The following is a 12,398-nucleotide window of genomic DNA, read 5'->3' on the forward strand; positions in this document are numbered from 1 at the left end:
GAGTTTTTAAGGAATTCCAGGAAACCAGAGGCTCCTAGGTAATGAATCATGGAGAAAGGAATCACCATTTTCTGACTAGAGGTTGATTCTCTTATGTTAACAAAAGGTCATAGACTTTCCATTACCTTTCCTTAAACTGACCTTTCCTAATGACAAAGCCAAGCATGACTCAGGGAAGCCCTGAAGGCTTGGCTGGCCAGAACGTGTCTCTTCCTGCCATTGTCATAGATTTCTTATGTGGGCTTAAACTTCTAGCTGTTTCACTCGACTCTGGGTCTCCTTCCTAAAAGAAATTATTCTTTATTTCGATCTTAAGTTCATTTGGGTATTTATTGCTCACTTTCCTAAGATTTATGTAACCAGATATAGTATATATACATACATATGCATATACTACTGTGTATGTGTGTATCTCAGAATGTTTTAGTCTCTTGTTCTTTCCATTAAATAACGTAGCATCATCACCTTTTTTCTGCAAGCTATTCCTGCTCCATATTTGGAATTGGAACAACCCTCAGCCCAGTACAGAGGGCCATGAACTTGTCTGTGCCTATTCTCTGAGTGTAATTCCTGAGCTTTCTCATGACAGTAACTGCAGGTCCAAGGATCCTCTCTTCCTCTTCACGAAGCATTCAAAAGCCCACAGGGCATGGGAGCGGCTTGAGGAGGAGGGTCTAGTCAAAGGAACAGCAAAGTCTGCGGCACAGAGGCCTCTACCGGCTGGATGAAAGCTCACCTTGGCGAGTCACAGCCCAGAGGCAGAGCCAGGGAAAGTATTTCATTCTTGCAGTGGCCAAAGCGCCTGGAGGTCTTGACCCTGCGGGTCGTTGTTACTCAGTACAAAGACTTTCAGTCGAACTAGCCAGAACCTGCCTGCTTAGAGTCCTTCGACTTCTCTATTGCTTTACAGAGCAGAGGTTTCATAGGTTCTGGCTCCAGAGGAGCAGTGTGCTGAAGGCTGAGAGGCCAGGGGTGAGAGGTGTCTCGGAACACTGGTGCCAAATGCCCCGGGGCAATACCTAAAAGATGCCCACAGCCTGGGTGCCGTCTCTAGGGTGCCGACAGAGCTCTCTAGAGGGGCACCATCCTCTACACCTGCTGCTTCTGCTGGTTCAAAGTCAAGGCCTTCACAACAGTTCTTTATGGGAAAAGGCCACCCCCAGCATCTTGTCCCATGACAGAACCCTCATGCCCTGAGGTTCCTGATCCCAAAGATTTCTTAGCAATCAAATTCTTCAAATTCATGTTCAGAGTCACTTTTCAGAATGCCTCACAGGCCTAAGAGTGCCTGGCCAAGAAGTTCCCACCTTTTTCTGCAGAGATGTCCTCACAACATTTTTAAGACACTTAAAACATCAAAGTTCTGGTTGTACTCCTCTCCCAGAATAACAGGCAGCTCACCCCGCACTTAAGTGACTCAGTAAGGTCACTTAAGTGACTCAGTAAAGTCGCTTAAAATTACTCTTCCCAGAACAAGAAAAACCTTTGCAAAGTGATACTGCCCACCGGGACAATGGAGTCTATTCACACCGTACTTACGTAAGGGAGGAGACCACTTAAGTGCTTCTTCCCCTAATAACAATGACTGCTTCACTGCATTTCCTGCCCTGTACCCACTATATACTGAAACAGCTGCTGACTTCTGTCTAGGGTACCCACAACTGAAGGCAGATGCTGTGTTGGTTTACTTCTCACTGGCAGTCCGTGTGTCGGCTTCTCAAATCTGTATATTAAGTGCAAAGCTACATGTACCCCAGCCTTTGCCTTCAGCCGGTAAAAATGACAGCATGTTTAAAGGTATGAATGCAGACACATGAGTGCACACACACACGATGTTGGGAGGTCCCACTGGCAAATCTGAAATGTAGTTTTCACCTTTGCTTTGTAAAGCTGCCTGGAAACCATGATCTTAACCATATTTCAAAGGCTATATTTCAGAAGTAGAGAAAAAATTATGTGAGCTAAAGAGCTAATATCATGATACACTGACCTAAGTTCCATAATGCTAAGAAAACCTCAATCACATTTCAATAGAAAGTAGGGAATCATGGTAGAATCTTATCATAATATGGCAAATGGGAGTCCAAAAAGACATACTACAGCTTGGGTAACATGGGCAGTTTCATTAATTGTATTACTACAACATGAATAAAATTACCTACTTTTTATTTCCCCCGCCAGCTGCCCGTTCCCTGCCAGAGCCCCCCTTGGCTGCATGGCGCTCGCTCCGAGCTCCAGGCTCCTGCCAGGCCAGTTCCAACCACCCTCGTCAACACCCACTGGAACCTCATCAGCCATGAGGAGACGTTCTTTGATATCTACAAGATCCAAGGTCCTGGAAATCGCAGACAGGCTATGCCTGGAAGTAGAGGGGCAGAGGGGCAGTAGGACAGAAGGTAGCGCTGATGACTCCCTTACTGGGGGAAACGCGTCCGCCGAGGGCCCCGAGGGTGAGGACAAAGGTCCTGAAAACACAGCCATCGCTGGTGTTGATGTTGTCATGGGCCATCATTTGCAGGGAAGCAGCTGCACAAAAGACGCCTATAAGCGCATGAAAGACAACATGAAATCAATCAGAGGGAAACTTGAAGAACCTAGACCAGAAAGAGTAAAACCTTTTGTGACAGTGGCGGCAGAACAAATCCAGCACATCCTTGCTAATTTCAAAAACGACCAGTTCTTGATTGGTGAAAACCTGAATCCAGACGGCATGGATGATCTGGGCTTCCGTGAGGACGGCACAACCACATGTGTGATTCTCTGTAAGGATGGCTCAGAAATGGAAAAGTGTCAACAAGTTTGGCGATTTGGCTCTATCACTTGTCATCGTAACTGGCTGCTGCTCTTCATCCACACACCAGGCCCAGGACAAATGGGACTAATGTTATCTTGAGTTCTTCATTTATTATGACCTTGCTTTATTTGGGGTAAAGGCATTGTTTTTGAGACAAAAGATATCATGGATTTTGTGAAAAAAATAAAATGCATTCAAATTTTTAAAAAAACCAACCCAACCCTCCTTCCCCCCACCCCCCCCCCCAAAAAAAAAACAACTCTAGCCTGCCCACAAGGAGTTATCCTAGGGAATTCTTAGTATGATCCAAATTCATCCAGATCTCTGTTGCATTTTGGAGCAACTCAGTGGGCGTTCTTCCTGCTCCCACCCTCCCATGAGCCAAATATCAGTGGGGGCTGATGTTGGCTGGGACTTCCATGGCAGTGAGAATGGCTCAGGAATCTCCTGCCTTAAGGAAAGCTATTCCCTCAACCCAGCCTGAGAGACTGACCTGATGGAATAGTGCAGAGTACGCTCTGGTTTCCCGCTCCCCAGCCGGGACTACACACAGGTTCCCTATCAAACTTCATGCTCCCCTCCATTGCCTCAGCCTATTTTCCAAGACATAAGGACACTAACCCACTTGCACTTGGAAATTGGGACGGAATGGAACAGAGGAGCTCACTGGGTTGTATGCAAATCTGCATTACCCTACAGTGTGTCATCATGGGATTTCAGTCTATTGCAGCCCTGTGTGCTTTCTCCCCTTCCCATGTCCTAAACTCCCACCTAAGGCCAGAGGCAACTAACTGTTTCACAAATCATTTAAAGCTTCTTTTATTCCACATCCTATGGTAATAGATATATGATCCAACAATAAACCAATAATAGCAGGGCCAAGAATATATGTCAAGTGTGTTGATCCCATGAATATTAACTCACATCTTCTGATAGCTGGCACAAACATTAGAAGAGGAATGGATGGCTCCTGCTCTTCAAAACTCTTGGAATCGCACAATATTAAATGAATGGTTTCTTCGAAGCCAAAGAAAATTATCAGAAAAACCTTCATAAAGCAAATTTTTGAGCTGTGGCTGGCAGTGAGGGGTTTTTGTCTGGAGAGAGATTGCATTACATTACCACAGGAATAATTAGGCACAAAAAAATGTCATTTCTGTGCCAGTGGTGAAACTGAAATGTCTGGATGTCAATATAAATAGACATCAGGATATGATACAAGGGGTTGAAAATATCATTGAGATTGTGGGTGTTTTGTTGGCAAAATGAAGACATTGAGCAAGCGCATATGTTATTCCAGTAAGCCACAGGCTGCCCGAAATCAAAGCTCAAGTGTAGAAGTGCATGTTTTCTCTTCAGTGAGGGGGCAAAAAAGCACAGGTACTTTCCCAACTGGTAAACCAAACATTTCGTCAGTTGGGAACACCGATCCGTATCAGTACAGGTGCAGTTACAAATTTTTCTCCAGGGACAGGGGTGTAGGAAGAAAAATATGTGTTCCAAGGTGAGGGGGAGGCAAATGGAATGATGCTTATCATGAATAGCCTGTTTAAAGAGATGTTACAGGCCATCCCAAGAGTGAAGTTTTCAACCTAAAGTGAGTTCAGAAATCAGAGATGACAGCAAATACTTTGTGACTTTGGGAGTTGCTGAAAGTGATTTTAAATGAAGATGGCAGTGTCAAAAAGAATATCTAAATGACTTTATCCTCTTCCATTCCTCTGAACTACATTCTAGGTCTTGAGAGGTAAAAATGAGAACTGGCTTACTTCTTTGTCCATGCAGAGTTGTATGTGTAACTTCTATGGACCAGCTTAAGGCTAGGGTGGGAGGTTGGGAATGCCTTTCCTTCGCTCATTCACCAACATCATTCAGAAAAAGCCATGAGTAGTAGTCCATGGTGAAGCTGCGCTATCACAAGCTTCACGGCCCTCACCTCTGGATTTCCCACTCAGGAGAAGACAGTAAAGTAGGGATGGTTTGATCTATTTCTCAGTGTAGATACTGCCCCTCCCCCCCCGACTAAAGGAACCTCATTCTTTTAAAATAATTAAACATATTATCTACAGATATATGAACAATCTCACTAGTTTACAAGTTAAACCATCACTTCAAAGTAATTGCTCACAAAGCCTACTACCGAATAGTTTCCTGTGGCCTCCTCAGTGGAACCATGATGAAATTTTATCAAGCTCACATGGGGTCTGGGACCAACCTCTGGTTTCTCTAGAGTGTCCCCAAGAGAACTGGGAAATCAAAATAAACCCATGAGTTGCAATAACCAAATCTTAAAATCCTAACTGCATGTGAATAAGAGACCCAGTTGATACAGCTATATTCTAATTTACAAGCTCTTCCAACTACCTCCACTCTTGAATAGAGAGGGTATAAGAAGCAAAGGCTTAGCCTTCACCCTTAGAGGTAGAGCTCAAAGCTTGATTCCTCAATAATCTGAGGTCTAGCTGTTGGGTCTGAGGATTTCTGGTGGGCTTATGTATGCACCAAGAGCAAAATTTCTCACCCTGGAGTGGAGTGTCAGTCTCTAGGCAGGCAAGGTAGATTTCAGGGCATGTAAAATGACAGAAAGCTGGAACTCCATTAAATTTACAGAACTGCACAGTTTTGGACCTACTTGCTAATCAATGTATGGCTAATAAATGTCTATATATTTTTAGCAGAATTTGGTTTGAGAATAGTTCTCATTTTGACTTAGTAGCAAGGTTGAGAAGGAGTTAACTCTCATCTGCCTCAATTTCTCAATGGCTACTGTTATTTTCCAGAAAGAACTGAGGCATTGTGTATAACCAAACTGACTTAGATCAATGGCAACACATAGGCTCTACTTTCAAGGAGCTCACTGAGGAGTTTCTGCAGGCTTAACTGCTCCTCACCAGAGGGTACCGGAGTTCCAAGAGGCTGACCAATCAATAGCCAGGGCCCCATTAAGCCAAGGAAGTTAGTAAAAGAAACACACACACACACACACACACACACACACACACACACGCACGTGGACAAAAGGTTTGCAGATGTTCGTATGGAAAAAGAAATGCAGGTAATGATTATTATAATAGCTTCATTAACTCAAAAGAATGTCACAATGCAACTATAAACCTACTTTTGTTCACTCCTGTATGTTAGTCTACAGCTTCCTTTAGTCAATAACCAAATGAAGATCAGTTACTCAGCTTTTCGTTTCTGGGTCAGGAACATACATCTTGGAGAAATCCACATACTTTCCATATTCCCTAAGAGATACCTAACTCTTCTTGTAAAAGTTTGTGGAGAGGGCAATCTTACGGGTTGTTGTGGGACCAACATTCAAAGCGAAAGAGAGGATGTCTTGATGTCTTCCCCTATACTTTGCTATTGGCAGGTAAAGAAATAATTCTGAATCGCAAAGGTAAAGGTAGAAGGTCTTTTATCTCAATGTTCAATTCTGGGGTTTTCCCTCCTCATAAAGCTTTTGGTCTTAGGTTGGGGTTTTTTGTTTGTTTGTTTGTTTTCTTCCCCCTCCCCCAACTTTAAAGTTGGATCACTGCAGTCCCGTGATGGAGCTCTCCTGGCAGTTGCCCTTTGGCATAAATTGCTTGTTGGTATCATTGTTAATAAGGAAAATACAAGCCTTTTTATTACACCAAAAATGCAGCCTTAATTATACAAGTGTGAGTAACGGTCCTTTGGTGGACTCGCCCTCTGGCTGAGATTGGCGAGGTATCCTGGTCCTGCCACAAGCTGTAATTTATGGAACTGTAAACTTCACTTCCTCTGTTTCCTCCTCCTTACCCATCCCATCAACCACTTCAGTTTTTAAATATAAAGCTGTCCTTTTTGGTCATGGTTCATGGCTAGTTATAGCAAGACTCTCTTGATACTCAGCCAGACTTTGATGATTTGTTCAAAGGTACCAGTTAAGAATACCATGGTTAAGAATAAATTTCTCCACAAGTTTAGAGAAAATCCTCCTGCTCCCTTTCCCATAAGTACTAAAATAAAGTTAAGAAGTCCCTTTCTTTCCTATCCCCATAATACTATATTTTGCTTCAAATATCCCTTCTTCTTGTTTGAAATCAGTAACCAATATTTATCACACATTTTTCTGAACACATATTCCATGGTAGGTATCACAGAAGATTGAGACATATATGTATATACCCTCAAGGAGCTCACAAGATTAGTAGAGGAGAAAGTATACCACCCAATGACACATGACAAGTGATTATGTATAACACAATGAAGCTTCTTAAACCGTGGGACATGTAGGTTCCTCCCTCCAATGTAGCATAGCACGATAACTGAGATCACTGGCTTCAGGAGCAAACTGTTTGCCTTCCAATCTACCCACATCACTTATTAGCTGTGTATTATTAGGCAAGTTACATATAATATCTCTGAACATCTAACTCCACATCTGTAAAGTGGAGTTACTATTAGCCCCTCTTTCAGAGTGGGTGTGAAGCACTTAGCACAGTGTCTGGCACATAGTAAGCCCTCAGTAAATGTCAGCTGTTGTTCATCACTCATTTTTCCAGGTTTGAATAAAATGTGAAGGCGTTTAAATTCCAGCTACATTCTGCTTTCCAACTTTATTTCTTGTAAATTTTTAAAAATTACATTTAGATTAAAATGAATATGCATGTGGAATATATACAACAGAATTATATCAATTCTTAATTTCAAAAATTATTTTTAATTACAAATATCTCAGCCTTCTGAATGGCATGGGTTAGAACAATCCAGTAGAATAATGCATAAGAACGCAAATTTAAATTGGTAAAGCTGAGAAAGAGGTAATTGTTCTATATAAGAAAAAGCCTAGATGTTTAGTGATGGTAGATTGGGAGCTTATTTTCTCTCCCAAGTCTGTGCTGAAATGATAATAAGTGGATTTTAAAGCTAATGAACAAACACAAACAAAACAGATCACAAGGGCCAACACTGCTGATGAGAGAGTTAAACAAATTTTTGGAAGACATAAATTAAATTGAAGAGCAGTTACTGCAGTCTAAAGTGCCTATAAAAAGGGCACCTGATTAAAACAAGCCAAAGCTCTGAGAGGCTCTAAAGGACTTAGAGGCATTTGGTACAACAGAGGGTAAAGAGAATAGTGAAAAATAGGGGTAAGGGTTCAATGTTTGAAAGTGGGATTATTATGAAGATAGACCACTTACTCTTGGCACTCTGGAGAGAATGAGGCCAAGGGCCCAATTTGGGGGTTACGCCATCTGCCAAGTATGTCAACCCTAATTACATACTTGGGGACCAGAGAAATGATCACCTGGTAGGTCTCTGGACCCTCACTGTAAGCCAGACTTTGGCCAGAGCTTCATTTATTGTCTGATCTCCTCTCATGTGTCCTCTTAGGGGGCCATGACGATGTTTGGAGTCTCTGGATATCAGTGTTGACTGGGACTCTATGTCCAACAAGACCTCACAATCTCTTTCCCCAATATACACTTACTCAAGTAAATGGTTGCAGGTGTCTGGGGAAAGACTAGGGTAAACATTACAGTGTATACTTGCTGTAATGGGGTGTGTGTGTGTGTGTGTGTGTGTGTGTGTGTGTAAAAAGAGCTAGGTAGTAACTTCAGAGAAAAAAGACCAATAGATTATGAAAGAAAATACTACATTGCTTGGCTCCATAAAAATTTATTAACAGTACACATGTAGAACACAAAAAGTTATTATTTCAGCCAAAAAAAAATGATGTACGCATAAATATAATAAAAGGGTGAAGGAGGAGATGTCGGGCCTGGCAGAGAATTGCGTATGAGCTGACACAACAGCTGCCCCTTCCGCAGGCCATTCCAATGCTCGGTCGACACTCAAGTGTCCTGGTCTGTAGTGAGGAGGGCAAGCCACTCCTACACATTCAGAAGGTTCAGAACAACCTGGAGAGTCAAAATCTATCGAAGCATCACCCAGATGTCCTCATCGCATGTGTCAGAAACTCAGGTTTGCCCATCCAGAGCAATGGCCACCTTGGTTGTGTTTCCAACAATCTCTGAAGTTTATCCAGTCAGAACATCAAATTCCATACTTGATCTTCAGCTTCTTCTGTGAGCGCATTGAGATGTGAACTCTGAAAGCTACCAAAGAGAAGTTCTGGCTTTTACACTCAGTTTTCAATTTGTTGACTGCCCTCAACTTTTCGTTATCAATCTGTAGTTACAGTGTAATTTAGGAAAAACCCACCCAATTCCTCTATCATTGTATTTCTCATCCCCGTCCCCCCATACCCACATTCCAATTGCCTGAGTCATCTTATTGACCATTGCGTTTTCCTCTGCTGGCGTATCCTGGCTCACTACCCATGAACGCCTTATCATTTGGCCTGCCGCCTTTTCCCAGGGCTATTGATACACCAGCTGCCACCAAGAACTGGCTCCTCATTACCAGCCAGGAAGTGAGTGAGTGGCCTGGCTCCTACACCCACCTTACTGCCTGCTTTCTTGGACTACTTCTGACACCAATGGTTACAGGTTGGATTCCCTAGAAAACAGAGGGGCACTTGACTGGGGAGTGAAACTTTATGAGAAGGAACACTTGTAAAAAAAAGGGGATGGACACAAGATTAGGCAAGATAAGTGTCAGACCACAATGCAGATGTGACAAAATTCTGCCAACCTGAAGGGAGCCCCGGAGCCACCTCTTTATGTGGCCATAAGCCAGGGTTTCCAGAGGAGAGTATGAGCTCGGCCACCCTGCTCTGCTCAGCCATTTGCTGGACGCTTCCCTGAGAATAGGATACCCTTGACTTGAATGCTGATCTAGATCCTGAAGGAGCTCCCTGCAGTGAGTCTTTTCTTAAACAGGGGTCTGAGCCATGCTCTGTATCTGCCACTACCTGGTTCTTACCCTGAGCTTATATTCTGCTGAGGGAAATACCTGTGAGTATATGATTGCTATTCAATATGGTATGCAAAATGCACAGGGTCAACTCAAAATAGCTGAGTGGAGGAGCGAACGGGTCAGATAGAGTGGGAAGGAAGACTCACCCTAGGGTCTTGATCATTTTATTGTCCCCCTTACTTAGCATGTCAACTTGAAAGATTGAAATAAGGCTCCTTTCTCTTCCACTGTTGTTCTGTGTGTGGTTGACTCTTTTTTGCCATGTCTTCTCACAAGACTTTCAGGATCAAGAGGTTTCTGGCCACAAAACAAAAGCAGAATCAGCCCATTCCCAAATGGATTTGGATGAAAACTGGTAATACAATCAGGTACTACCCAAAGAGGAGACATTGGAGAAGAACCAAGCTGGGTCTATAAGGAATCACACATAAGATGGCTCACATATTTATGCTGTATTCGGGTTGTTCACATCTTACCATATCACTAAAAATATTACTACTAGCTGGACATTTGGATGTACCTTATTGGGAAATTATTGGAAGAATGATTTTTCTCTTTGTTAATTTTCTTCTGCTGTAGCATGTTGGCTCAGTAATAAATACAGAGACCTTTAAAAAAAGAAAGATTGAAATAAAACCATGCTGTGTATAATATGTGTATTCACAGAGGATCAATTTATCTTTTAATCCCTAAATGAAAATAACTAAAACAATGCTTGGCATCTTCCAACCACAAATGGTGAAATATTTAGCCAAAGTGGAAACTAATTTGATTTTTCATGGAGTTATAACAGAAAGCCAAGAAAATGTCTTAGCACAGAATGTTTTATGCTTACTCAATTTTAAGAATTTAATAGATTTTTAAACAATCATCAAAAAGTTTTTATTAGGAGACTATGCTTAGCATAGTGGCCCTTGTAACGGAAAGAAACTTTACTGTGGAATGTATTTGAAATTGGGATAGTCAATAAATCATTCTACAATAGCTTCTAGATTTACCATCATCTAGAAAAATTTGATTTATTCCTACTGACTGCAACTGGTAGAGTCATTATAAATTTATTTGATTTCTTTCCTTTGTTGGAATTTTTAAATTACAGGAGAACATATTTTAGTTCAAGAGAAAGAAATAGCAACATCTCTTCCTTGGAGGAGGACTATCAGTTTTTTGATTTCCTGGATGCTTTAATGGTTATCTTAATTTCAGTTTGGGCAACTTGCTTCTCCTTACACGTGTAGAATTGTTAGGCTTAAGCACTCAAATATATTTACTGAACAGATCACAATTCTCTACAATAATATGTTTTATCATTGAACAATTCCAATACAGCACACCAAGAAGGAGGTAAGTGACCTCCACTATTTGCCCAACATTACTTACTATTACTACTATCAAGATCCCTTTGACTTCAATGATTAAATCAGCTTGAAGGATTTCCCCTAGGGTTTTTACAGAGAAATCATTCTCATCTTGGTTCTCCAGATACGTTGCCCTCCTTATTTATTGAACAGAATATACACATATATTCTATAAAAATATCTTTGGCTATAAATGTATATTCCTTAAAGCTTATGAACAAATCTATCAGGTAGTAATGAGTGAATAATGGATCTCAGGATCTGAAAAAGTCTCAAATATTTGATACTTGCATGAGATCACTGAGAAAAACTACTTACAAATGAACAATTCAGGCCTTTCTGCAGTGACAATATTCTACGTCAACCAGAAGCCAGGGTACTATGGCCAGTTTCCTCTGAGGAACCTGTAAGCCATGATACTCAAAATAACTGCCTCTGCAAGTACTTAGCCAGTGTAATGGAAACCATCTATTATTTTCTTAATCATATATTCAGTTAGGGGATTCCTTGGCCTTGAAGATTCTGCTTGACTTTAATAGTGCAGCCTTTTCAAATGGTGTGCAAGAAAACTACTGAGATTCTACAGATTCACATGTCCATCTGGGTTTGATTTAGTTAGCCTATCAAGTATTATATTTACTTGCGTGCAATTTTTCAGACACATGGTTTTGCTTCTCTGCTTTCCAAGTAAGTTCTGTTTACTTAGGCAGATGTTGCAAATTAGCTCTTAAAATATTGCAAATGAAGTAAAGAAATCCTTTGTAGTAGATGTGAGTCTAATGTGAATTTCATTACTGATTCATAAGACAGACCAATCCCAGAATTCTAAACAAATCCTCAAGAACAAAATTTTTTTTTTAAATTTAAAGACACTTTTCCCCTCTACTTTCTTGTTCCTTGACATGTGGTGTTGCTGGTACACCTTCTGAGCATCCCAGATTATCTGGAAAATGTTGAGCTCAGATACATTCTTGACCTTAGAAAATGTGAATACCCTTAACCTTTTCCCAGTTTCTTCAATTGCTCCATTAAACCAAAACTCTATTGTGAAAGAAGTACTGTTAAAGCATCCACTTACACTTCTAGTTGTAAGAATTTCATTAATTAGACTCATGGGTCAGTTCATTGACTTCACCATGAGGCAACATTAGTTTGTAGCATTTAAACACATCCAGTTAATATCTTTTAAAATGCTGCTGTGAGAATGCACATTATGAATAAAAATATTATTTAATCATTATGCAGAGAATACTGAGGCCTTTCTTTTCTTTTTAATCAGTCCCATCAAAAAGGAATGAACTATGAACCTTTTTTTAAATGGAATAAAATGCCTCTCAGCAAGCTCATTTATTTGCATTTACCACCGTCTACACTTTGCTGATGATTTCTAAACC

The 12,398-nt window shown here is 41.1% G+C and overlaps 1 protein-coding gene and 1 pseudogene across 1 annotated transcript; both read left to right on the forward strand.

Annotated features, from left to right (window-relative positions):
- Positions 1-1,513: 1,513 nt before the first annotated feature.
- Positions 1,514-2,893, forward strand: LOC129088379 (translationally-controlled tumor protein-like; annotated as a pseudogene).
- Positions 2,894-9,907: 7,014 nt separating this feature from the next.
- On the forward strand, positions 9,908-10,063 carry LOC129088524 (60S ribosomal protein L39-like). The gene has a single exon (XM_054595914.1). The coding sequence runs from the start codon at positions 9,908-9,910 to the stop codon at positions 10,061-10,063; it is 156 nt and encodes a 51-aa protein (XP_054451889.1).
- Positions 10,064-12,398: the final 2,335 nt, after the last annotated feature.

The sequence above is a fragment of the Pteronotus mesoamericanus genome, unplaced genomic scaffold (assembly GCF_021234165.1).
Source record: "Pteronotus mesoamericanus isolate MK-2021 breed Mesoamerican mustached bat unplaced genomic scaffold, CSHL_Meso_final contig_163, whole genome shotgun sequence".
NCBI lineage: Eukaryota > Metazoa > Chordata > Mammalia > Chiroptera > Mormoopidae > Pteronotus > Pteronotus mesoamericanus.